The sequence below is a fragment of the Lonchura striata genome, chromosome 10 (assembly GCF_050655825.1).
Source record: "Lonchura striata isolate lonStrDom1 chromosome 10, ASM5065582v1, whole genome shotgun sequence".
Lineage (NCBI taxonomy): Eukaryota > Metazoa > Chordata > Aves > Passeriformes > Estrildidae > Lonchura > Lonchura striata.
In genome coordinates this window covers 6,512,801-6,540,543 of record NC_140712.1, presented here as the reverse complement: position 1 = coordinate 6,540,543, position 27,743 = coordinate 6,512,801, and the positions used below count along the sequence as shown (strand labels likewise).

General features: G+C 55.2%; 1 protein-coding gene across 4 annotated transcripts in view; it reads right to left on the bottom strand.

Annotated features, from left to right (window-relative positions):
- The window catches only part of STRA6 (signaling receptor and transporter of retinol STRA6), a 33,483-nt gene extending 16,634 nt beyond the window's left edge, over positions 1-16,849 (bottom strand). For 2 of the 4 annotated variants that reach the window (XM_085588537.1, XM_085588536.1), the window contains exons 1-7: positions 10,725-11,861; positions 9,367-9,519; positions 7,586-7,664; positions 6,434-6,519; positions 5,162-5,313; positions 2,343-2,509; positions 735-857 (exon numbers count right to left, since the gene is read on the bottom strand). In XM_085588537.1, coding sequence (XP_085444663.1) covers positions 735-857; positions 2,343-2,509; positions 5,162-5,313; positions 6,434-6,519; positions 7,586-7,664; positions 9,367-9,519; positions 10,725-10,954 — 990 coding nt within the window. In that variant the 5' untranslated portion in view covers positions 10,955-11,861. Of the gene's footprint in view, positions 1-734; positions 858-2,342; positions 2,510-5,161; positions 5,314-6,433; positions 6,520-7,585; positions 7,665-9,366; positions 9,520-10,724; positions 11,862-16,470 lie in introns of those variants that run through there. The other 2 variants (XM_085588538.1, XM_077786002.2) reach the window with 2 other exon arrangements.
- Positions 16,850-27,743: the final 10,894 nt, after the last annotated feature.

Here is a 27,743-nt window from a genome sequence, read left to right as displayed (position 1 = left end):
GAGAATCCGATCCCGATCCCGATCCTGATCCCAATCCCGATACTGATCCTGATCCCAATCCTGATCCCAATCCCGATACTGATCCCGATCCTGATTCTGAACCCAAACCCAATCCCAGCATAGCAAGGGAGAACCCACAGCGGCTGGGCTGGGAGGGGAACATGTGGAGATCCCGATCCCAATCCTGATCCCAATCCTGATCCCAATCCTGATCCCAATCCTGATCCCAAACCAAATCCCGGCGTAGCAAGGGAGAACCCCAGCAGCAGGGGTGGGAGAGGAACGTGTGGAAATCCTGATCTCAATCCCAGTCCCGATCCTGATCCCAATCCCAATCCCAATCCCAATCCCAATCCCAATCCTGAGATAGCAATGGAGAACTCCCAGCAGCAGGGATGGAAGGGGAACATGTGGAGGTCCTGATCCCAAATCCGATCCCAATCCTGATCTTGATCCTGATCCCCAATCCGATCCCGATCCTGATCCTGATCCCAATCCTGATCCCGATCCCGCTCCCGACCCCGATCCTGATCCCGATCCCAATCCTGGTGCCGAGTTCCCGTGTCTGTACCGGCGGCTCGGGGCCGTCCCCGTTCTGGAGGCTGCGCAGGAGCTGTGCCGGGTACCAATCCCAATCCCAATCCCAATCCCAATCCCACACCAATGCCATCTCAGTCCCATCCCAATCCCAATCCCGATCCCAATCCCATCCCAATCCCAATTTCCGTGGGTACCGGCGGCTCGGGGCCGTCCCCGTTCCGGAGGCTCCGCAGGAGCTGTGCCGGGTACCAGAGGCTGAGCAGGGCCAGCGACAGCAGCACGGGGACGTGGGACAGCAGCGAGTACAGCCGGTGGATCTGCGGGGACAGCGGCGTCACCGCCACCGCCCGGGGACACTGACACTGCCCTGGGGACATGGACACTGCCCAGGGACACTGACACTGCCCTGGGGACAGTGACAGCACACAGGGACACTGACACTGCCCTGGGGACAGTGACACTGCCCAGGGACACTGACAGCACACAGGGACAGTGACACCACACAGGGACACTGACACTGCCCCTGGGGACAGTGACACCACACAGGGACACTGACACTGCCCCTGGGGACACTGACACCACACGGGGACAGTGACACCACACAGGGACACTGGCACCACCGGGGACAGTGACACCACCCCTGGGGACACGGGGACACTGCCACCACCCTGGGGACACCAGCAGCACCCTGGGGACACCATCACCAGCCTGGGGACACTGCCACCAGCCTGGGGACACCATCACCACCCTGGGGACACCGCCACCATGCTGGGGTCACTGCCACCACCCTGGGGACACCACCAGCACCCTGGGGTCACTGCCACCACCTCAGGGACATCACCACCTCCTGGGGACACTGCCACCACCCCCAGGGACACCATGTCACCGCCACCACCCTGGGGACACTGCGTCTCTGCCAACACCCCAGGGGCACACAGTAGCGGCCACCACCCCAGGGACACCAGGTCACTGCCACCACCCTGGGGTCACGATGCCCAACCCCTCAGGGCCACCCCAGGAGGTGACCAGGGAGCCATGACACCTCAGGGCCACCCCAGGAGGTGACAAGGGAGCCACAGTGCCTCAGGGCCACCCCAGAAAGTGATAAGGGATCCATAGCATCCAGGGCCACCCCAGGAGGTGACAAGAAATTCAAAACCCCTCAGGGCCACCTCAGAAAGTGACAAAGAAGCCACAACCCATCAGAGCCACCCCACCCAGGAGGTGACAAGGGAGACAAGATGCCTCAGGACCACCCCAGGAGGTGACAAGGGAGCCATGACACATCAAGGCCACCCCAAAAAGTGACAAGGGTGCGAAGACCCCTCAGGACCACCTCAGGAGGTGACAAGGGAGTCAAAAACCCTCAGGGCCACCCCAGGAGGTGACAAGAAATTCAAAAACCCTCAGGGCCACCTCAGAAAGTGGCAAAGAAGCCACAACCCCTCAGGGCTACCCCAGGAGGTGACAAGGGAGCCATGACACATCAAGGCCACCCCAAAAAGTGACAAGGGTGTGAAGAACCCTCAGGGCCACCCCAGGAGGTGACCAGGGAACCATGACACCTCAGGGCCACCCTGGAAGTGACAAGAGAGCCACAACCCCTCAGGGCCACCTCAGGAGGTGACAAGGGAGCCACAGTGCCTCTGGGCCACCTCAGGAGGTGACAAGGAAGCCCAACTCATCAGGGCCAGCCCTGGAAGTGACAAGGGAGCCATGACACCTCAGGACCACCCCAGGAGGTGACAAGGGAGCCACCTCAGTGCCACCCGAACGGGCCGTGCCACGGCGGTGCCACCCACCTGGGGCGCCAGGGGACACTGCGCGCGCTGCCAGGCGTGCGCCCCGCAGTGTCCCCAGGCCAGCAGGGTCCCCGCGGCGTAGGCCAGGCGGTGCCGGGGCCCGGCGCAGGCCAGCAGCGGCGAGTAGAGCGCCGGCACGTAGAGCAGGGCCAGAACCTTCCAGAACTCTGCACGGCCAGCCCGCTCAGCGCGGGGACACCGGGACACCGCGCGGGGACGTGGGGACACCACCCCGGGGACATGGGGACACCACCCCGGGGACACCGGGACACCGCGCGGGGACGTGGGGACACCGCCCCGGGGACGTGGGGACACCGCGGGGGGACATGGGGACACCGCGGGGGGACGTGGGGACACCACCCCGGGGACATGGGGACACTGCCTTGGGCACACCACCACCGCCCCAGGGACACGGGAACACCATCCTGGGGACATGGAGACACTGCCCTGGGGACACCACCACCATCCCAGAGACACCGCCACCACCCCGGGGACACGGGGACACCACCCTGGGGACATGGGGACACCGCGTGGGGACATGGGGACACTGCCACCGCCCCAGGGACAAGGGGACACCACCCTGGGGACATGGGGACACTGCCCAGGGACATGGGGACACTGCATGGGGATGTGGGGACATCGCCACCACCCCGGGGACATGGGGACACTGCCCTGGGGACACCAGCACCATCCCAGAGACACCGCCACCACCCCGGGGACATGGGGACACCACGGGGGGACATGGGGACACCCCTACCACCCCGGGGACACGGGGACACCACCCTGGGGACATGGGGACACTGCCCAGGGGACATGGGGACACTGCGTGGGGACATGGGGACATCGCCACCACCCCGGGGACACGGGGACACCACCCTGGGGATATGGGAACACCGCATGGGGACATGGGGACACTGCCACCGCCCCGGGGACATGGGGACACTGCGTGGGGACATGGAGACACTGCCACCACCCCGGGGACATGGGAACACCACCCTGGGGACATGAGGACACTGCCCTGGGGACATGGGGACACTGCCACCACCCCAGGGACATGAGGACACCACCCTGGGGATGTGGGGACACTGCCACCACGCTGGGGACATGGGGACACCGCTGTCACCCTGGGGACATGGGGACACTGCCACCACCCCAGGGACATGGGGACACCACCCTGGGGACGTGGGGACACTGCCACCACCCCAGGGACATGGGGACACCACCCTGGGGACGTGGGGACACTGCCACCACCCTGGGGACATGGGGACACTGCCCTGGGGACATGGGGACACCACCCTGGGGACATGGAGACACCACCCTGGGGACACCACCACCAGCCTGGGACACTGCCACCATGCCAGGGAGATGGGGACACCACCCTGGGGACATGGGGACACCGCTGTCACCCTGGGGACACGGGGACACCACCACCCTGGGGACATGGCCACCGCCCTGGGGACACTGCCACCAAACTGGGGACACCACCACCGCCCAGGGGACATGGGGACACAGCCCTGGGGACATGGGGACACTGCCACCACACCAGGGACATGGTGACACTGCCCAGGGGACACGGGGACATGGGGACACCACCCCGGGGACATGGGGACACCCAGGGCCAGGGGGTCGGTGGCACCAGCCCAGCCAGCCCTTCCCAGAGAGGGGAGTTGGGAATCCCTGGGATGGGATCGGGACATTCTGAGACCTTCCCAGAGACGGGATTGTGGGTGTCCAAACCCTCCCCGGGACGGGACCTGGGAACCGGGATGGGATCTGGGAACCAGGATGGGATCTGGGAACTGGGATGGGACCTGGGAACTGGGATGGGATCTGGGAACCAGGATGGGATCTGGGAACCGGGATGGGATCTGGGAACCGGGATGGGATCTGGGAACTGGGATGGGATCTGGGAACCGGGATGGGATCTGGGAACTGGGATGGGATCTGGGAACTGGAATGGGATTTGGGAACCGGGATGGGATCTGGGAACCGGGATGGGATCTGGGAACCGGGATGGGATCTGGGAAGTGGAATGGGATTTGGGAACCGGGATGGGATCTGGGAACTGGAATGGGATTTGGGAACCGGGATGGGATCTGGGAACCGGAATGGGATCTGGGAACCGGGATGGGATCTGGGAACCGGGATGGGATCTGGGAACCGGGATGGGATTTGGGAACCGGGATGGGATCTGGGAACTGGGATGGGATCTGGGAACCGGGATGGGATTTGGGAATTGGGATGGGATCTGGGAACTGGGGTGGGATCTGGGAACTGGCATGGGATCTGGGAATTGGGATGGGATTTGGGAACTGGGATGGGATTTGGGAGCTGGGATGGGATTTGGGAACTGGGATGGGATTTGAGAATTGAGGTGGGATTTGGGAACTGGGATGGGATCTGGGAATTGGGATGGGATTTGGGAACCGGGATGGGATCTGGGAACTGGGATGGGATTTGAGAATTGAGGTGGAATTTGGGAATTGGGATGGGATTTGGGAACTGGGATGGGATTTGGGAATTCTGAGCCTTCCTCTGGATGGGATTTTGGGAACTGGTATGGGATTTGGGAACTGGGATGGGATTTGGGAATTCTGAGCCTTCCTCTGGATGGGATTTTGGGAATTGGGAGGGGATTTGGGAACTGGGTTGGGATTTGGGAATTCTGAGCCCTCCCCAGGATGGGATTTTGGGAACTGGGAGGGGATTTGGGAACTGGGATGGGATCTGGGAACCAGGATGGGATTTGGGAACCCTGAGCCCTGCCCGGTTCGGGATTTGGGGCGCAGGGCCGCATTCCGGAATGCGGCGGAGCTCACCGCGCTGCGCGGGCGCGTGGCCGGTGCTGCGCGGCTGCAGGAGCGGCAGCGGCGCCGGGAGCAGCAGCAGCCGGCAGAGCTCGGAGAGCAGCAGCGCCAGCGCCGCCGCCGCCGCCGCGCGCGGCCCGTCCCGCTCCAGCAGGCTCCCGGGGCTGCAACGGGAATCCCGGGATGGGCCGCCGCACCGGGTGGCCGCGGAGGCGGGATGGCCGGGGAGTTGGGAACGTTCAAGTGTTGGGAATGTTCAGGGGTTTGGGAATGTTCTGGGAGCTGGGAATGGCCAGGGAGTCGGGAATGGCCAGGGAACCGGGAATGGCCAGGGAGTCAGGAATGGCCAGGGAGTCGGGAATGTTCAGGGAGTTTGGGATTGTTCAGGGATCTGGGAATGTCCAGGGAGTTGGGAATGGCCAGGGAGTTGGGAATGTCCACAGAGTTGGGAATGTCCAGGGAACTGGGAATGTCCACAGAGTTGGGAATGTTCAAGTGTTGGGAACGTTCAGGGGTTTGGGAATGTTCTGGGAGCTGGGAATGGCCAGGGAGTTGGGAATGTCCACGGAGTTGGGAATGTCCAGGGAGTTGGGAATGTCCACGGAGTTGGGAATGTTCAAGTGTTGGGAACATTCAGGGGTTTGGGAATGTTCTGGGAGCTGGGAATGGCCAGGGAGTTGGGAATGTCCAGGGAGTTGGGAATGTCCACGGAGTTGGGAATGTCCAGGGAGTTGGGAATGTCCAGGGAGTTGGGAATGGCCAGGGAACTGGGAATGGCCAGGGAACTGGGAATGTCCACAGACTTGGGAACATTCAAGTGCTGGGAATGTTCAGTGAGTTTGGGAATGGCCAGGGAGTTGGGAATGGCCAGGGAACTGGATATGTCCAGGGAGTTGGGAATGGCCGGGGAGTTGGGAATGTCCACAGAGTTGGGAACATTCAAGTGTTGGGAATGTCCAGGGAGTCGGGAATGTTCAAGAGTTGGGAATGTTCAGGGAGTTCGGGAATGTCCAGGGATTTGGGAATGTTCAGGGAACCAGGAATGTTCAGGTAGTTGGGAATGCCCATGGAACCAGGAATGTCCTGGGAACAGGGCATGTCCAGGGAATGTTCAGGGAGTTGGGAATGTCCAGGGATTCAGGAATGTCCAGGGAGCCCATTCTGAGCCCTTTCCAAGGAGGGATCAGTGGGATTTTGGGAATTCTGGGTCCTTCCCAGGGATGGGATTTGGGAATTCCGAGCCCTTTCCAGGGAGGGATCAGCGGGATTTTGGGAATTCCATACCTGAGCAATCCCGGGACACCGTTCCAGCAGTTCCGGTGGAGCCGGCGGCGCTTGACCAGGAAGGACAAGGCCAGGAGCACGGCCAGCTGGAACGGGACGGAAATCCATGGAAAAGGTGCCGGGAGCGCTGGGAACCCCATGGAAACCCCATGGAAACCCCATGGAAACCCCAGAAATCCATGGAAAACAGACTTGGGAATGATGGGAACCCCATGGGAATCCCATAAATCCATGGAAAAGGGGTTCTGGGAATGATGGGAGAGGTGGGAACCCCATAAATCCATGGAATGATGGAAATGATGGGATTTTCATGGAAACCCCATAAATCCATGGAAAAGAGATTTGGGAATGATGGGAACCCCATGGAGACCCCAGAAATTTATGGAAAAGGGGTTCTGGGAATGATGGGAATGATGGGATCCCCATGGAGACCCCACAAATCCATGGAATGATGGGAACCCCATGGGGGCCAATAAATCCATGGAAAAGTGTTCTGGGAATGATGGGAATGATGAGATCCTCATAGGGGCCCCATAAATCCATGGAAAAGGGATCCTGGGAATGATGGGAATGATGGGAACCCCATGGAGACCCCACAAATCCATGGAATGATGGGAATGTTGGGAACCCCATGGAGGTCCCATAAATCCATGAGAAAGAGACTTGGGAATGATGGCAATAATGGGATCCTCATGGAAACCCCATAATTCCATGGAAAAGAGATTTGGGAATGATGGGAACCCCATGGAAACCCCATAAATCCATGGAAAACAGACGTGGGAATGGTGGGGTCCTCATGGAAACCCCATAAATCCATGGAAAAGGGTTCTGGGAATATTGGGATTCTCATGGAAACCCCATAAATCCATGGAAAACAGACTTGGGAATGGTGGGATCATCGTGGACACCCCATAAATCCATGGAAAAGGGTTCTGGGAATGATGGGATTCTCATGGAAACCCCATAAATCCATGGGAAAAAAAGCCCTGGGAATTATTTGGGAGGAATTTTGGAGTTCTTGTCCCACAGGGAAACGAAATCCCGGAAATCCGGGAATTCCGGGAAAATCCATCCAAGATGGCGCCGGCAACGAAATCTGTGGGAAATTTGGGATTGGGGTTTTTTGGGGGGAATTTTGGGGCGGATACTCACGGAAACGGGAGCCATGATGGTGTGGTACAGCCGGGGGGAGAGGGTGGGGTGGCATTCCGGGATGGCGTCGGGAAAAAGGCTGGAAAAACGGGAAAAATCCCAGATTTGGGTGGGCTTGACCCTAAAAGGGCCTGGAAAATGGTGGAAAAACGGGAAAAATCCCAGATTTGGGTGGGTTTGATCCTAAAGGGGCCTGGAAAATGGTGGAAAAATGGGAAAAATCCCAGATTTGGGTGGGTTTGATCCTAAAAGGGCCGGGAAATGATGGAAAATGGGAAAAATCCCGGATTTGGGTGGGTTTGACCCTAAAAGGGCCTGGAAAATGGTGGGAAACGGGAAAAATCCCAGATTTGGGTGGGTTTGATCCTAAAAGGGCCGGGAAATGATGGAAAATGGGAAAAATCCCAGATTTGGGTGGGTTTGATCCTAAAAGGGCCTGGAAAATGGTGGAAAAATGGGAAAAATCCCGGATTTGGGTGGGTTTGATCCTAAAGGGCTGGGAAAAACAGGGAAAATCCCAGATTATGGATTTTTAGGATTTTTTGGGATTTCCCCCCTTAAAAGGGCTGGAAAAATGGGAAAATGGGGAAAAAAATCCCGTATTTGGGTTTAATCCTAAAAGGGCTGGGAAAACCAGGAAAAATCCCGGATTTGGTATTCTGGGGATTTTTGGGATTTCCCCCCTTAAAAGGGCTGGGGAAAATGGGAAAAACGATGGGAAAATGGGAAAAATCCCATATTTGGGTTTAACCCTAAAAGCGCCGGAAAAATGATGGGAAAATGGGGAAAATCCCGGATTTGGGATTTTTAGGATTTTTGGGATTTTGGGAGCACTTTAAGGACCCTTTGGGTGACATTTTGGGGACACCTTGGGGACATTTTGGGGACAATTTTGGGGGGATTCTTTGGGAACATTTTTGGGACATTCTAGGGAATTTTTGGGGCCACTTTTGGGAACATTTTTGGGACATTTTTGGGACATTTTGGGGACATTTTGGGGCCACTTCTGGGGACATTTTTTGGGGATTCCTTGGGGACATTTTGGGGAACTTCTGAGGATATTTGGGGCCACTTTTGGGGACATTTTGGAAAACTTTTGGGGTCAGTTTTGGGAATATTCTGGGGACATTTTTGGGGACATTTGGGGACATTTGGGGACATTTTGGGGACACTTTTGGGGATATTTTGGGGACATTTGGGAGATATTCTGGGAATATTTTGAGGGACATTCGGGGACGTTTTTGGGGACATTTTGGGGCGACTAATGGGGAACTCTTGGGGCCACTTTGAGGACACTTTTGGGGACATTTTTGGGACTTTTTTGGGACTTTGGGGGACATTTTTGGGGACATTTTTGGGAACATTTTGGTGACATTCTGGGGACGTTTTGGGGACATTTTGGGACATTTTGGGACCACTAATGGGGAACTTCTGGGGCCACTTTGGGGACACTTTTGGGGACATTTTGGGGATAATTTGGGGATATTCTGGGAATATTTTGGGGGATATTTTGGGGACATTTTGGGGACATTTTGAAGGCATTTTGGGGATATTTTGGGGCCACTTTTGGGGATATTTCGGGGACAGTTTTGGAACTTTGGGGGATATTTTGGGGCCACTAATGGGGAACTTTTGGGGCCACTTTGGGAATACTTTTGGGGATATTTTGGGAACATTTTGGGGCAATTTTGGGGATATTCCGGGGATATTTTTGGGGACATTTTGGGGATATTCCGGGGATATTTTTGGGGACATTCGGGGGACATTTTGGGGCCACTCACTCATCCTGGGCCGCGGACTCGGTGGATTCGTAGATGTACCAGTCGGATCCCAAATCCTCGTCCAGGAAAATCCCCGGCTCCAGGGGGGAATCCCGAATTCCCACCGAGCCGTTGGGGGCCATGGCCGCCCCTGCCCCGCCGGGATCCCCGCGGCTGGAAAAGCAGGAAAAACCCCGGGAAAAACGGGAAAAAACCCGGGAAAAAGGGGGGAAAACACTGGGAAAAGCGGGGAAAACGCTGGGAAAAACGGGGAAAACGCCGGGAAAAGCAGGAAAAACGCCCAAAAAGTGGGAAAAACATTGGGAAAGTGGGATAAACCCTGGGAAAGTGGGCAAAAAAATGGGAAAGGAGGGGGAAAGGGCAAAAAAATGGGAAAGGAGGGGGAAAATGCAGGAAATGTGGGAAAAATGCCAGGAAAATGGGGGAAAAAATTGTAAAAGAGGGGGAAACCCCGTGAAAGTGGGAAAAACTCCGGGAAAGGCAGGAAAAACCCAGGAAAGTGGGGAAAACACCAGAAAAGTGGAAAAAACACTGGGAAAGTGGAAAAATAATGGGAAAAGTGGGAGAAAACCACAGAAAAGTGGGAAAAACCCTGGGAAAAGCAGGAAAAACCCAGGAAAGTGGGAAAAACCCGGGGAAAACACTGGGAAAGTGGGAAAAACCCCGGGAAAAGTGGGGAAAATGCTGGGAAAATCAGGAAAAACCCCAGGAAAAGTGGGGAAAGTGACGGAAAAGTGGGAAAAATCCCAGAAAAAACGGGAAAAAACACTGGGAAAAGTAGGAAAAACCCCAGGAAAAGTGGGAAAAAACGCCAGGAAAGTGGGGAAAATGCTGAGAAAAGAGGAAAAAACTGTTGGAAATCAAAAAATCCTGGGAAAAGAGATAAAAACCCTGGGAAAGTGGGAAAAATTATGGGGAAAGTGGGGAAACCGCTGGGGGAATTGGGAAAAACCCCAGGAAAGTGGGGAAAATGATGGGAAAAGAGGAAAACACCCGGGGAAAGTGGGAAAATGCCGGGAAAAGTGGGAAAAATGCTGGGGAAAGTGGGGTGGAGGCTGAAAAAGTCAGAAAAACACTGGAAAAAGTGGGAAAAACTCTGGGAAAAGCAGGAAAAATGCCAGGGAAAGAGGGATGGGGACTGGAGAAATGAGGAAAACTCCAGGAAAAGTGGGAAAAACACCAGGAAAAGCAGCAGGAAAAGAGGGATAGGGGTTGGAAAAGTGGGGAAAACACCAGGAAAGGCCAGAAAAACGATGGGAAAAGTGGGAGAACCACCGGGAAAAATGGGGAGAACTGCAGGGTAAGAGGGATAGGGGCTGGAAAAGCGGGAAAAATGATGGGAAAAGTGGGAAAAGTACCGGGAAAAGTGGGATGGGGGCTGGAATCCCAATTCCCGGCGGAATTCCCGCTGCTCCCGGAGCGGGGGCGGGGCCGCTCGCGGAGCCGCTCCCGCCTTTGTTTGGGTTTTTCTGGGAATTCTTCCCGATGGAAAAGCGGCGCAAAGGCCACAGGGACGGGGGAGGGGCGGCAGCCGCGCTGTCCCCAAAGTGCCACCAGCGGCGACATCCCATCCCGGGAATTGTCCCATCCCGGGAATTGTCCCATCTCATCCCGGAATTGTCCCATCCCGGGAATTGTCCCATCTCATCCCGGGAATTGTCCCGTCCCGGGAATTGTCCCATCCCATCCCGGGAATTGTCCCATCCCATCCCGGGAATTGTCCCATCTCATTCCGGGAATTGTCCCATCCCATCCCGGGAATTGTCCCATCTCATCCCGGGAATTGTCCCATCCCGGGAATTGTCCCATCTCATCCCGGGAATTGTCCCATCCCATCCCGGGAATTGTCCCATCCCAGCCCGGGAATTGTCCCATCCCATCCCGGGAATTGTCCCATCCCAGCCCGGGAATTGTCCCATCTCATCCCGGGAATTGTCCCATCTCATCCCGGGAATTGTCCCATCTCATCCCGGGAATTGTCCCATCCCATCCCGGGAATTGTCCCCAGCCCGGGAATTGTCCCATCCCATCCCGGGAATTGTCCCATCCCATCCCGGGAATTGTCCCGTCCCAGCCCGGGAATTGTCCCATCCCAGCCCGGGAATTGTCCCATCTCATCCTGGGAATTGTCCCATCCCATCCCGGGAATTGTCCCATCCCAACCCGGGAATTGTCCCATCCCAGCCCGGGAATTGTCCCATCTCAGCCCGGGAATTGTCCCCAGCCCGGGAATTTGTCCCCAGCCCAGGAATTGTCCCATCTCATCCCGGGAATTGTCCCATCCCATCCCGGGAATTGTCCCCATCCCATCCCGGGAATTGTCCCATCCCATCCCGGGAATTTGTCCCCATCCCGGGAATTGTCCCATCCCATCCCGGGAATTTGTCCCCATCCCGGGAATTGTCCCCATCCCATTCCTGGAATTGTCCCCAGTGCCATCCCGGGAATTCTGATCAGTTTGGCGCCAGGACAACCCCAAAATGTCCCTAAATGTCACCTGGGGGTCCTGGGGACATCCCGGGAATTGGGGACATCCCAGGAATTGGGGACATCCCGGGATTTGGGGACATCCCGGGAATTGGGGACATCCCAGGAATTGGGGACATCCCGGGATTTGGGGACATCCCGGGAATTGGGGACATCCCAGGAATTGGGGACATCCCAGGGATTGGGGACATCCCGGGAATTGGGGACATCCCGGGATTTGGGGCCACCCCATGGACGCCCCGGCTCGGGAATGTCCCCAAGGGCCCCAGGGCGGTGAGGGGACAGCCGAGGCTGGCTCTGCTCCCGGGATCGGGATCGGGAATTGGGATGGGGATTGGGAATTGGGATGGGGATGGGGATGGGGATCGGGATTGGGAATTGGGATTGGGAAATGGGATTGGGGTGGGGATCGGGAATTGGGGATCAGGAATTGGGATGGGGATGGGGATCAGGAATTGGGGATTGGGATTGGGAATTGGGATTGGGACTGGGGTGGGGATTGGGATGGGGATAGGGAATTGGGGATTGGGATCAGGATTGGGATCGGGATTGGGATTGGGGTGGGGATTGGGATTGGGATGGGGATTGGGATCACATTTGGGATTGGAATTGGGATCAGGACCCAGATTGGGGTCAGGATCAGGATTGGAATCAGGATTGGGATCAGGTTTGGGATTGGGATTGGGATCAGGATTGGGATGTGGATTGAGGTCACATTTGGGATTGGGATTGGGATCTGGATTGGGATCAGCATCAGGATCAGGATCAGGATCAGGATCAGGATCAGGATCAGGATTGAGATCAGGATCGGGATTGGGATCAGGATTGGGATCAGGATTGGGATCAGGATCTGGATCAGGATCAGGATCAGGATCAGGATCAGGATTGAGTTTGGGATTGGGATCAGGATCAAGATCGGGACGGGGGTCAGGATGGATCAAAGAGGTTCTGGTGGGTGCCACCCAGCAGTGGCACTGTCACCGGCTGTCACCGGGTGTCCCCGGGTGTCACCGGCTGTCACCGGCTGTCCCCGGGTGTCACCGGCTGTCCCTGAGCGTCACCGGGTGTCACCAAGTGTCACTGGGTGTCACCGGGTGTCCCTGGGTGTCACTGGATGTCACCGAGTGTTTTCGGGTGTCACCCAGTGTCCCCGTGTGTCCCCAAGTGTCCCCGAGTGTCCCCGAGTGTCACCGGCTGTCCCTGAGTGTTCCCGGGTGTCCCTGGGTGTCACCGGGTGTCACTGGGTGTCCCTGAGTGCCACTGGATGTCACTGGGTGTCACCGGGTGTTCCCGGGTGTCACCCCCGGCACTGCAGCCCTGGCAGCTTTTCCTGGGGTTTCCCCCGTGCCAGGAGGGAAAATTTGGGATTTGTGCCTCCCTTCCCAAAAATCCGCTGGGAATCAGAGTCCGACCCCTCCCTGGTCCTTGTCAGGGTGAGCCCAAACCCCAAATCCAAATCCCAAATCCCAAATCCCAAACCCCAAACCCCAAACCCCAAACCCCAAATCCCAAACCCCAAATCCCAAATCCCAAACCCCAAATCCCAAACCCCCAAACCCCAAATCCTAAATCCTAAATTCCAAACCTCATTCCAAATCCCAAACCTCATCCCAAATCCCAAACCCCAAATTCCAAACCCCAAATCCTAAATCCCAAACCCCAAATCCCAAACCCCAAATTCCGATTCCCAAACCCTAAATCCCAAACCTCATCCCAAATCCTAAACCCCAAATCCCGCTTTAGGATCCCAGCAATCCCAAATCCCAAACTCCATTCCCAAAATCCCAAAGCCCATCCCAAAGCCCATCCTCAAACCCATCCCAAATCCCACTTTGGGATCCCAAAAATCCCAGATCCCATCCCAAATCCCACCTCTGGTCTGGGAGCTGGGAATGGGATTGGGGTTTGGGATTTGGATTTGGGATTTGGGATTGGGGTTTGGGATTTGGGATTTGGGATTTGGGATTTGGGATTTGGGATTTGGATTTGGGATTTGGTGTTTGGGAATCGGGGTTTGGGATTTGGGATTTGGGATTTGGGATTGGGGTTTGGGATTTGGGATTTGGGATTTGGTGTTTGGGAATCGGGGTTTGGGATTTGGGATTTGGGATTTGGGATTTGGGATTTGGGAATGAGTTTTGGGAGTTCCTGATTTTTTTTCAGCCTCCCAGGACACAGGGAACAGCTCATTCCCAATTTTCCCACACAGGGAAAATTCCGATTTTCCCGATTTTTAGGGAACAGCTCATTCCCGATTTTCAGGGAACAGCTCATTCCTGATTTTCCAGGCAGGCTCATTCCCGATTTTTTGGGAAAAGTTAATTCCCGATTTTCAGGCAGGGCGTATTCCCGATTTTCAGGCAGGGCTCATTCCCGGCCCATTCCCGATTTTCAGGCAGGGCTCATTCCCGATTTTTCCCGATTTTCCGCCTCTGGAGCGCCCCGGGAATTGTCCCCCCATGGAATTGGCTCCCTCCGCTCCTTCCTGGCTCCCGAAATCCCAAAAAAATGAGGCGGGAACACCACAAGCCCAGCGGGCTCCGCATTCCCGGCCCGCCCGCCCGGCTCCCGAGTTTCCCTTGGAATCCGATCCCGAGTTTTCCTTGGAATCCGATCCCGAGTTTTCCTTGGAATCCGATCCCGCTGCGGGAAACTCCCGCCCATCCCCCACTGTCCCGGGAATTCCGGGATCGGGGAGAAAACCGGGAATGGGAAAAGGGATCCGGGAGGGAATTCCCAGATCCTCCCAAAAAAACTGGGAATGGGGAATCTGGGAAGAGAATTGCTGGAATTAAACCAGGAATGGGAAAAGGGATCCGGGAGGGAATTCCCAAATGCCGATCCAGTTTTTACTCAATGACCCCAATTTCATTCCAGGCTTTTCCAGGGAATGTTGGGGCTTGGGATCATCAGGATTGCCCAGAATTCCCGATCCCAATCCCTGCGAATCCCAACAGTGGCTTTAGGATCTGATCCCCAAATGACCCCAAACGCAACGATCCGGCCCCAAAACCATCCCAAAAAAAAAAGTGGGAAGGGTTGGGATCATCCGGATCTCCTCTCTTCCCTTTCCCATTCCCGTTCCCATTCCCATTCCCATTCCCATTCCCATTCCCACTGTGTCCCATTCCCATTCCCATTCCCATTCCCATTCCCATTCCCATTCCCATTCCCATTCCCATTCCCAATCCCATCCCCATTCCCATTCCCATTCCCATTCCCGTTCCCATTCCCGATCTCTGCAAATCCTAAAAAATCGATTTAGGGACAGATCCTGCTCCGACACCACCCAAAAGACGCCAAATCCAGGGATCCAGCCCCAAAATGATCCCAAAAAAACGGGGGGTTGGGATCTGGGAGCGGTCGGGATAATCCGGATTTCCTCTCCTTCCCCTTCCTGATCCCGGCAAATCCCAAAAGCGGATTTCGGATCCTTTTGGGGCCGCTGATCCCACCCCAAAACCATCCCAGAAAAACCGTGGGAAACCTCGGAAGCCTCTCCCAGGTTTTTGGGGTTTTTTTTTTGGGAAGAACCTCTGGAAAAGCGACCCTGGAGCGCTCCAAACCCCACAAACCTCCCGGAGATTCCCAAAGGATTCCGGGACCGTCCCAAGGGATTGAGGAGCTTTTTCCCAACCCCATTCCCGAGCCCGCCCCAAAATTCCCCCAAAATCCCCCCAAAATTCCCCCATTCCCAGAATCCCGGGAGCTGCTCCAGGTTTTCCCAATCCCATTCCTGATCCCATTCCCGATCCCATTCCCAATCCCATTCCCAACGCCATTCCCGATCCCATTCCCATTTCTCCCACAATCCCACCCCAAAATTCCCCCCAAATCCCCCCAAAATTCCCCCATTCCCAGAATCCCAAATCCTAATCCCGGGATTCTGCAGCCCCCAGGAAAAGGGAAAGGGGGGGGGGGGTTAAACCCCTGCTGGGGGATGGGAATTTGGGAATTTTTTTGGGATTTTCCTGCTCCTGGAATTCTGCACCCCCCGGGGAAGAGAAAACCGGGATAAAAGCGCGGCTGGGGGCTGGAATTCGGATTTTTTTGGGATTTTCCTACTCCTGGAATTCTGCATCCCCCAGGGAAGGGAAAAGTGGGACGAACGCGCGGCGGGGGGGCGGAATTTGGGATTTTTTTGGGATTTCTTTGGGATTTTCCTGCTCCTGGAATTCTGCACCCCCCGGGAAGAGAAAACCGGGATAAAAGCGCGGCTGGGGGGGCGGAATTTGGGATTTTTTCTGGATTTTCCTACTCCTGGAATTCTGCACCCCCCAGGGAAGGGAAAAGTGGGACGAACGCGCGGCGGGGGGGGCGGAATTTGGGATTTTTTTGGGGGATTTTTTTGGGATTTTCCTACTCCTGGAACTCTGCACCCCCCGGGCAGAGAAAACCGGGATGGACGCGCGGCTGGGGGGGCGGAATTCGGATTTTTTTGGGATTTCTTTGGGATTTTCCTACTCCTGGAATTCTGCGCCCCCCGGGCAGAGAAAACCGGGATGGACGCGCTGCTGGGGGCCGGAATTCGGATTTTTTTTTTTTTTTTTGGGAATTTGGGGGATTTGTTGGGAATTCCCGCACCCCCCAGGACAAGATTCGATCCCAAATTCCCACCTTGGAATTCTCCACCGAGCCGGGAGACGAAACAACCCCAAAACCACCAAAGGGGAAGCGGCGGGAAAGGGGAAAAGACGGAAAAAAAAGATTCCCAAATCCAGGTTTTTTACCTTTTTTTTTTTCCTTCCTCCTGCCCTTCCTTCCGGCCGGGAATTCCTGCGGGATCCGGGCTTGGCTAAGCTCGGTCTAAAGGCCGGCCGGCAGCTCGGGAGGCTGCGGGAACTTTGGGATTTGGGGAAAACTTTGGGATCTTTATCCCTTCCAGAGCCTTGGCCGGGGGCCACGCGCGGGATTTGGGGATTTAAACCCGGCCCAGGGGGGTTTGGAGGATTTAAACCCGACCTCGAGGGGGTTTGGGGGATTTAAACCCGGCCCAGGGGGGGTTTGGGGTTTTAGCCTCAAATTTGGGCTAAAATTTTGCCCCATATTTTGTTTTAGCCCTAAATTTGGGCTAAAACCCCAAATCCCACCAATTTCTTGGGAGTTTTGGGGCTAAAACCCCAAATCCCACCAATTTCTTGGGAGTTTTGGGGCTAAAACCCCAAATCTCACATATTTGTCGGGGTTTTGGGGGGGATTTGTTGTTTTAGCCCCATATTTGGGCAAAACCCCAAATCCCACAAATTTCCTGGGGTTTTTTTGGGGAATTTGGGAATAAAACCCCAAATCCCACAAATTTATTGGGGTTTTTTTGGGGAATTTGGGACTAAAATCCCAAATCCCACAAATTTATTGGGGTTTTTTTGGGGAATTTGGGAATAAAACCCCAAATCCCACAAATTTCCTGGGGTTTTTTTGGGGAATTTGGGACTAAAATCCCAAATCCCACAAATTTATTGGGGTTTTTTTGGGGCTAAAACCCCCGTGGGGTGGAGGGGGGAGTGCAGGGATTGGGATGATCCCACAGGGATTGGGATGATCCCACAGGGATTGGGATGATCCCACAGGGATTGGGATGGATCCACAGGGATTGGGATGATCCCACAAGGATTGGGATGATCCTACAAGGATCGGGATGAATCCCACAAGGATCAGGGTGATCCACAGGGATTGGGATGATCCCATAAGGATTGGGATGATCCCACAAGGATTGGGATGATCCCATAAGGATTGGGATGATCCCACAGGGATCAGGATGATCCCATAAGGATTGGGATGATCCCACAGGGATTGGGATGATCCCATAAGGATTGGGATGATCCCATAAGGATTGGGATGATCCCACAGGGATTGGGATGATCCCACAAGGATTGGGATGATTTTATAAGGATTGGGATGGATCCACAGGGATTGAGATGATCCCACAGGGATTGGGATGATCCCACAAGGATCGGGATGATCCCACAAGGATCAGGGTGATCCACAGGGATTGGGATGATCCCAATAGTATTGGGATGATTTTATAAGGATTGGGATGATCCCACAGGGATTGAGATGATCCCACAAGGATCAGGATGGATTCACTGGGATCGGGATGATCCCACAGGGATTGAGATGATCCCACAAGGATCAGGATGATCCCAGAAGATTGGGATGATCCCACAAGGATCAGGATGGATTCACTGGGATCGGGATGATCCCATAAGGATTGGGACGATCCCACAAGGGATCCGAGCCCGATCCTTCCCCAAATCCCGCCATTTTCTCGGGATTTCTTGGGAATCCAGGGGCACCAAGGGCCGGGATCCTCCCCGGGAAGGATTTTGGGAAGCGGCGAGGGTGGGAGCAGCCCCGGGCCCATCCTCCATCCCACAAATCCCGCGGCAAATCCTCGGGAACGCGGCCAAATCCCGCCGCGAGGCCCAATCCCGGCGGAACTCATCCGGGCGGAAAATCCCGCTGGAGTTTTCCGCCCCTCGTGACCCGCGGGATCTTCGGGATTTGTTTGGCCTTTCCCACTTTTCCCGGGCTTGTTTTTAAAGGGAAAACGCCGCTGGCGCGATCCCGAAGGAGATTTCCCGGGAAATGGTCGGAATCCCGAGCCCTCTGAGGTTTTCCTCAGTCCTAAATGGAAATATTCCCAGGGAATTTCATCCCCAAACCCCTCCAGGTATCCTGGGAAAGTTGGAATTCCAGGAATTCCAGGAGTTTGGGGGGTTTTTCCCCTGGGAAAGGGGGTCGGATTTGGGGCTGCCGGGAGGTCAAGGGCGACCCCGGAAAAGCAGGAATGGGAAAAGTGGGAAAAGCATCCCAGATTATCCAGGGATGGGAATTCCAGAGAATTCCTTGGGAGCTTCCAGCGATGGCGAATTCCCGTTTTTCCCATTTTATCCCCGAGCGTTGGATCCAGGGAATCCCAGCGTCGCCCGCCTCACACTCATCCCGATTTCCATGGGATCCTCATCCCAACTTTTGTGGGATCCTCATCCCGATTTCCATGGGATCCTCATCCCAATTTTTGTGGGATCCTCATCCCGATTTCCATGGGATCCTCATCCCAACTTTTGTGGGATCCTCATCCCGATTTCCATGGGATCCTCATCCCAACTTTTGTGGGATCCTCATCCCGAATTCCACCTCACCCTCATCCCAATTCCATCCCGATTTCTGTGGGATCCTCATCCCGAATTCCATGGAATCCTCGTCCCAATTTCATGGGATTCTCATCCCGATATCCGTAGGATCCTCATCCCAAATTCCACCTCATCCCCATCCCAATTCCATGGAATCTTCATCCCGATTTCTGTGGGATCCTCATCCCAAATTCTGCCTTGTCCCAAATTCCTCCTTATCCCGATTCCCGCCTCATCCCGATTTCCATGGAATCCTCATCCTGATTTTTGCTTCATCCTCATCCCAATTCCATTTTCATCCCATTTTTCCATGGCATCCTTATCCCAAATTCTTCCTCGTCCCAAATTCTGCCTTATCCTGAATTCCATGGAATCCTGAATTCCATGGAATCCTCATCCTGATTTTTGCCTCGTCCTCATCCCGATTCTCCTTTTATCCCAATTTCCGTGGGATCTTCATCCCAAATTTCCATGGCGTCCTCATCCCAAATTCTGCCTTATCCCGATTCCTCACTTATCCCAAATTCCATGGAATTCTCATCCCGAAGGACCGGGACATCCCAGGAGGCTTCCAGGGAGGTGTGGGAATCATTTGGGAATTCCAGCCCAAGGATTTTGGGGTTGGAATTTTGGGGTCAGGAATTTTGAGTCTGGAATTTTTGGGACCGGAATTCTGGGGCTGGAATTTTGGGGTCAGGAATTTTGGGCTGGAATTTTGGGGCTGGAATTTTGGGGTCAGGAATTCTGGTCTGGAATTTTGGGGTCAGGAATTTTGGGGTCAGGAATTTTGGTCTGGAATTTTGGGACCGGAATTCTGGGGTCAGGAATTTTGGGGCTGGAATTTTGGGGTCAGGAATTTTGGGGCTGGAATTTTGGGGCCGGAATTCTGGGGCTGGAATTTTGGGGTCAGGAATTTTGAAGCTGGAATTTTGGGGTCAGGAATTTTGGGGTCAGGAATTTTGGGGTCAGGAATTTTGGGCTGGAATTTTGGGGCTGGAATTTTGGGGTCAGGAATTCTGGGGTCAGGAATTCTAGGGCTGGGATTTGGGGTCAGGAATTTTGGTCTGGAATTTTGGGGTCAGGAATTTTGGTCTGGAATTTTGGGGCTGGAATTTTGGGGTCAGGAATTTTGGGGCTGGAATTTTGGGGTCAGGAATTCTGGCTCCAAGCCTTGCAGGTGCCTGGGAATCCCAAAAAAAAAAATCCCAAAAAAATCCCCAAACTTCCCCTCGCCGGGGCCCCATTTGATCCCATCCCTTTTCCCTGGGATAATCCTGTTGTTTCAGGCTGGAATGTGGGATTTTCATGGAATGTGGAGCTGCCTGGGACAGGAGCCACCTGCGCCCGGCTCGCCTTTCATCCCAAAAAATGTGGGAACTTCTTCCCAAAAAAATGTGGGAATGGGCCTGGAGGAGGCTCCGGCATTCCTGAGAAACTCCGGAATTCCCGAGGATGGGATGGGATGGATCAGGGTTGGATCCTGAATTCCCAGGATTTTGAGGATCCAGAATTTGGGAATCTCTCCCTGAATTCCAAAATTTGGCTGGTCCAGAATTTGGGAATCTCTCCCCAAATTCCCAGGATTTGATTGATCCAGAAATTTGGGTCCTTGAATGAAGATTTCCCAGGGATTGGAGCCATTGAATGAAGAATTCCCAGGAATTTCGGCCATTGGATGGAGAATTCCCAGGAATTGGAGCCCTTGGATGGAGAATTCCCAGGAATTTCGGCCTTTGGATGGAGAATTCCCAGGAATTGGAGCCTTTGGATGGAGAATTCCCAGGAATTGGAGCCTTTGGATGAAGCTGCCACGGATCCAGGATTATCCCATGGATCATTCCCAGCAGCAGGGAGGGGAAAAGGGGAAAAGGAGTGGGGAAAAAAGGGAATAAAGAAGGAAAAAAGAGGGAAAAAGGAGCAGAAAATGTGGGAAAAGGGAAGGGAAAACTGTGGGGAAAATGAGGAAAAGGAGGGAAAAATTCTGGGAATAAAGAGGAGAAAAGAGGGGGAAGGAAGGGGAGGAAAAGCGGGAAAATGGAAGGGAAGAGGAAAGGAAAAAAGAGAGAAAATGGTGGGAAAAAAAGTGGGAAAATTGGGGAAAAGAGAGGGAAAAGAAGGAAAAAAAGAGGGGGAAAAGAGATGGGAAAAGATGGGGAAAAGGAGAGGGAAAATGAGGGAAAATGGTGGGAAAAAAGAGAGGGAAGAGGGAAAAAATGAGGGGAAAAAAGAGGAAAAAATAGGGAGAAAGAGGGGGAAAAAGTGGGAAAAAGGAGGGGGAAAAATGGGATTTGTGGAACTTCCAGGGGATGGGAAATGGGATTAAAGCTGCTCCCGGCTCTGGTAATGTCGGGGTTTGTCCCTCTGGATTTTCCATGGAAAAATTCCCACTCCTGGAGATTCCAGGGGTTTGGAAAATGGGACCTTCCTGGGACAAAAATCCCGGGAATGAGGAGGGATGAAATTCCCTGGAGCAGGATGGGAATGGGCTGGCACAGAGCGGGAATCCTTTTTTTTTTTTTTTTTTTTTTCCCTAAAAATGAGGGGAGAAAAAAGTTCTTGGATGGAAAATGTGGGAAATCTCCAGGTTTTCCATTGGCTCGCCTGGAAAAGCGAAAATCCCTGGATTGAATTCCCGCAATTTTCCGGCCTCGAGGAAGGAAAATTGGGACAGGAGAGGGAGGGAATGGGAGAATTCCCGGAGGAAAATTCCGGGCGGGAACGGCGGCCAATTCCATTATGGAACGGGGGGATTGGGAATCCGCCCCGGAATTGGGAAGGAAAATGAGTTCGGAGATTTGGAATCCTGAGGCCATTCCCGGATGGATCTCCGGGGGAAATCCCGGGAGTTGGGATTGGATGGGAGGAGGGAACTGTTGGAAAAATGCTGGGATCGTTAACGAGCTCCGCTCCGGCGGGAAATTCCCTAAAAATCATAAGGATGAGGAGAATAAATGGAATTTATCCAGCTCAGCCTGGATCCAGGGAAAATCCAGCCTGGATCCAGGGAAAATCCAGACTGGATCCAAGGGAAATTCCAGCCGGGATCCAGGGAAAATTCCAGCCTGGATCCAGGGAAAATTCCAGCCTGGATCCAGGGAAAATCCAGCCTGGATCTAGGGAAAATCCAGCCTGGATCCAGGGAAATTCCAGCCTGGATCCAGGGAAAATCCAGCCTGGATCCAGGGAAAATCCAGCCAGGATCCAGGGAAAATTCCAGCCGGGATCCAGGGAAAATTCCAGCCTGGAACCAGGGAAAATCCAGCCGGGATCCAGGGAAAATTCCAGCCTGGAACCAGGGAAAAATCCAGCCTGGAACCAGGGAAAATCCAGCCGGGATCCAGGGAAAATTCCAGCCTGGATCCAAGGGAAATTCCAGCCTGGAACCAGGGAAAATCCAGCCTGGATCCAAGGGAAATTCCAGCCGGGATCCAGGGAAAATCCAGCCTGGAACCAGGGAAAATCCAGCCGGGATCCAGGGAAAATCCAGCCTGGATCCAAGGAAAATCCAGCCTGGATCCAGGGAAAATCCAGCCTGGAACCAGGGAAAATTCCAGCCTGGATCCAGGGAAAATCCTGGCTGGATCCAGGAAAAATTTTGATCCATAGGGACGGGGCAGATCCATAGGGACGGGATCAGATCCAAAGGGATGGGATCAGATCCATAGGGATGGGATCAGATCCATAGGGATGGGATCAGATCCATAGGGACGGGATCAGATCCAAAGGGATGGGATCAGATCCATAGGGATGGGATCAGATCCATAGGGATGGGATCAGATCCATAGGGATGGGATGGGATCAGATCCATAGGGATGGGATCAGATCCATAGGGACGGGATCAGATCCAAAGGGATGGGATCAGATCCATAGGGATGGGATGGGATCAGATCCAAAGGGATGGGATCAGATCCATAGGGATGGGGTTGTCACAGGATTTCCCGGGATGTTCCAAAGGATCCATGGGAATTCCACATCCCAGACTCTGGGATATCCTGACCGTTCTTTGGGATGTCCTGGCCGGATTCCAGAATATCCCGGACAAATCCCAGATGTTCCAGCCCGTCATTCCCGTCATTCCCGTCATTCCCGTCATTCCCGTCATTCCCATTGTTTTCCCGCCATTCCCGTTGTTATTCCCGCCATTCCCGTTGTTATTCCCGCTATTCCCGTTGTTATTCCCGCCATTCCCGTTGTTATTCCCGCTCCGGGCGTTTAGCGCCCTGAGGGGAGCCTGGGGATCCATCAGGCTGGAAAAGCATTCCCAGGCTTTTCATCTTCCCGCGGAATTTATGGGAATTTATGGGAATTTATGGAGTCCCGGGAGTGGGATAAAGCTGCCGCCTTCCCAACAGCCGCTCGTAAATCCCCGGCTGCTCCTGGATCCATCCTGGAATTATCCCCTGGAATTATCCCCGGCTGCTCCGGGATCCATCCTGGAATTATCCCCTGGAATTATCCCCCGCTGCTCCGGGATCCATCCTGGAATTATCCCCTGGAATTATCCCCGGCTGCTCCGGGATCCATCCTGGAATTATCCCCTGGAATTATCCCCGGCTGCTCCGGGATCCATCCTGGAATTATCCCCTGGAATTATCCCCCGCTGCTCCGGGATTCATCCTGGAATTATCCCCTGGAATTATCCCCGGCTGCTCCGGGATCCATCCTGGAATTATCCCCTGGAATTATCCCCCGCTGCTCCGGGATCCATCCTGGAATTATCCCAGACTGCTCCTGGATTTCTCCTGAATCATTCCCAGATTTATCCCAGATCACTCCTGGATTCATCCCAAATCACTCCTGGATTTATCCCAAATCATTCCCAGATTCATCCCAGATTGCTCCTGAATTTATCCCGGATCACTCCTGGATTTATCCTGAATAGTTTCCTGATTTCTCCTGAATCATTCCCAGATTTATCCCGGATCATTCCCGGGTTTTTCCGGGTCTGAGTTCCCTCCAAAGGCTCCTGGGGTGGTTCGGGACCGGCGGCTCCTCCTGGAGCATCCCGGTGGGAATTGGAGCCAAAGGGGGAATGAGGATCCCAAAAAATTCCGGGAGAATCCCGAAACGGGGTGTGGGGAAAACATGGCCAGGAGTGGGCAGGGACCAGAGGAGCCATTCCCGGATATCCCAGGAATTCCTGGCTGCCATTCCCGGATATCCCAGGAATTCCAGGCTGCCATTCCCGGTTATCCCAACAATTCCAGGCTGCCATTCCCAGTTATCCCAACAATTCCAGGCTGCCATTCCCGGATATCCCAGGAATTCCTGGCTGCCATTCCCAGTTATCCCAACAATTCCAGGCTGCCATTCCCGGATATCCCAGGAATTCCAGGCTGCCATTCCCAGTTATCCCAACAATTCCAGGCTGCCATTCCCGGATATCCCAGGAATTCCAGGCTGCCATTCCCAGTTATCCCAACAATTCCAGGCTGCCATTCCCGGTTATCCCAACAATTCCAGGCTGCCATTCCCGGATATCCCAGGAATTCCAGGCTGCCATTCCCGGGTATCCCAGGAATTCCAGGCTGCCATTCCCGGATATCCCAGGAATTCCAGGCTGCCATTCCCGGATATCCCGACAATTCCAGCTGCCGTTCCCGGATATCCCAACAATTCCAGACTGCCATTCCCAGATATCCCAGAGCCATTCCCGGATATCCCAAGGATGTGGCACTGCCATTCCCAGTTATCCCAACAATTCCAGGCTGCCATTCCCTGTTATCCCAACAATTCCAGGCTGCCATTCCCGGATATCCCAACAATTCCAGGCTGCCATTCCCGGATATCCCAACAATTCCAGGCTGCCATTCCCGGATATCCCAACAATTCCAGGCTGCCATTCCCGGATATCCCAGGAATTCCAGGCTGCCATTCCCGATCCAGCCGCGGCCGCTCCCGGCCGGAGCGATTCCATCCCACGGCTCCGGGAAGCGCGGATGGAGAAGGGAATTATCCCGGCTGCCAATCAAGCCCTGAATAATTAATGAGCCTCGCTAATGAGCTGCTCGGGGCGGCCGGGAATGGGAACGGGAAAAGCTCTGGGAATGCTCGGCAGGATCCAGGGATGCTCCGAACATCCCGGATTTTGGGGGACACCGGGAATGTCTTTTCCCTCCGCCCCCCAGCAGGATCGAGCTGCGAATTCCCGGGTTGGGAGTTTTCCTGCCTGGAAAACAAAGCTGGGAAAGGAATTCCAGCCGGGAATTCCGGGGCTCCTCTGGGATTTTTGGGATATTGGGTTTGGGGTGGTCGATCGCCGCCGGGTTTTGGGGTGTTTTGTTTTCCTGCTGGGAGCGGAGCCGCTTGGGATACTTGGGAAGAGTCCATGGAATGGGATCGGAGCAGTTTGGGATATTTGGGAAGAGTCCATGGAATGGGATCGGAGTAGTTTGGGATATTTGGGAAGTGCCCATGGAATGGGATCGGAGCAGTTTGGGATATTTGGGAAGAGTCCATGGAATGGGATCGGAGCAGATTGGGATATCTGGGAAGTGCCCATGGAATGGGATCGGAGCAGTTTGGGATATCTGGGAAGAGTCCATGGAATGGGATCGGAGCAGTTTGGGATACTTGGGAAGAGTCCATGGATTTGGGATCGGAGCACTCTGGGATATTTGGGAAGTGCCCATGGAATGGGATCGGAGCAGTTTGGGATATTTGGGAAGTGCCCATGGAATGGGATCAGCTCTGCCTTCCCTTCCCACCGAAATCCTCCCGGGAATTTTGGGATGAGCCGAAGGGGCAGAGGGGATCCGGGCAGAGCATCCCTGGCCCGATTCCCGGCCGGAATCCCGGCTCCCCGCTCCCGGGAATCCCGGGAAGGATCGGGATCATCCCGCTCGGGGCACTGCCGGCTCCCGCGTGTCACCTCCTGTCCCCGCGCCTGTCCCAGCCGGGAAAAACATGGAAAAATGCCGGGAAAAAGCGCTGACCGCGGCGCTTTTCCGGCTGCCGCCTGCAAATTCCCGGATTTCCATCCTGGCGGATTCCCAGATTTCCATCCCCGGCGGCTCCAGAGCTTTGGGCTCGTGATTCCAAAGGCTGGCAGGTCACGGAAGGGAAGCTTCTTTACGCCCGAATTCCACCTTTTCATCCCCGAATTCCCGATTTATATCCCTGAATTCCACCTTTTCATCCCCGAATTCCCGATTTACATCCCCGAATTCCAGCTTTTCATCCCCGAATTCCCGATTTACATCCCCGAATTCCAGCTTTTTATCCCCGAATCCCAGTTTTTTACCCCCTAATTCCAGGGGAGGGGGGGTTTATCCCCCAATTATCCCCCAATTTATCCCCGAATTCCCGCTTTTTACCCCCCAATTCCCGATTCCCGCATTCCCGATTCCCGAATTCCCTCATTCCCGATTCCCGATTCCCGATTCCCGCCTTTCCCCCGTTCCCGTTTAACCCGTGCGCTGCCGGGCCGGGCCGGGCCAGACGCGCCGTCTCGCACCCCGGGCTGGGAGCGGCAGCTGCCGCCAATTAACGAGTTCATTAATTAGCGCCGCTGGCGCCGCTCCCAGAGCTGTCCCCGAGGGTGGCAGGAGGGACAGGAGGTGACCAAGGGGTGGTGGCAGTCGGGTGGTGGCAGTCGCCAGGTCCCCCCTGGGTGGGCTCTGATCCCAATCCCTGTCCCCGAGGGTGGCAGGAGGGACAGGAGGTGACCAAAGGATGGTGGCCACATCCCCAAATTCTGATGCCAGTCCGTGTCCCCGAGGGTGGCAGGAGGGACAGGAGGTGACCAAAGGGTGGTGGCAATCACCAGATCCCCTCTGGGTGGTTTCTGATGCCAGTCCCTGTCCCCGAGGGTGGCAGGAAGGGACACAAGGTGGTGGTGGCCAAGGGGTGGTGGCAGTCACCAGGTCCCCCGGGTGGGTTTTAATCCCAATCCTTGTCCCCGAGGGTGGCAGGAGGGACAGGAGGTGACCAAGGGGTGGTGGCAGTCACCAGATGCCCCTGAAGGGCTCTGATGCCAATCCATGTCCCCAAGAGTGGCAGGAGGGACAGGAGGTGACCAAGGGGTGGTGGCAGTCGCCAGATCCCCCTGGGTGGGTTTTGATCCCAATCCCTGTCCCCAGGGGTGGCAGGAGGGACAGGAGGTGACCAAGGGGTGGTGGCAGTCGCCAGATCCCCCGGAAGGGCTCTGATGCCAATTTTGGTCCCCAAGTGTGGGGGGATGGCAGGAAGGGGACACGAGGTGGCCAAGATGACAGTCACCAGGTCCCCCAATGGGTTCTGATGCCAGTCCTTGTCCCCTGTCCCCGAGGGTGGCAGAAAGAGGACACGAGGTGGCCCAGGGGGTGGTGGCAGTCACCAGATCCCCCTGAAGGTCTTGGATCCCAATCCTTGTCCCCAAGGGTGGCAGGAGGGACAGGAGGTGACCAAAGGGTGGTGGCAGTCGCCAGGTCCCCTCTGGGTGGGCTCTGATTCCAATCCTTGTCCCCAAGGGTGGCAGGAGGGACACGAGGTGGCCCAGGGGTGGTGGCAGTCGGGTGGTGGCAGTCACCAGGTCCCCCTGAAGGTTTTGGATCCCAATCCTTGTCCCCAAGGGTGGCAGGAGGGACAGGAGGTGACCAAGGGGGTGGTGGCAGTCACCAGGTTCCCCTGAAGGGCTCTGATGCCAGTCCGTGTCCCCGAGGGTGGCAGGAGGGACAGGAGGTGGCCCAGGGGTGGTGGCAGTCGCCAGGTCCCCCTGGGTGGGCTCTGACCCCAATCCCTGTCCCCGAGGGTGGCAGGAAGGGACACAAGGTGGCG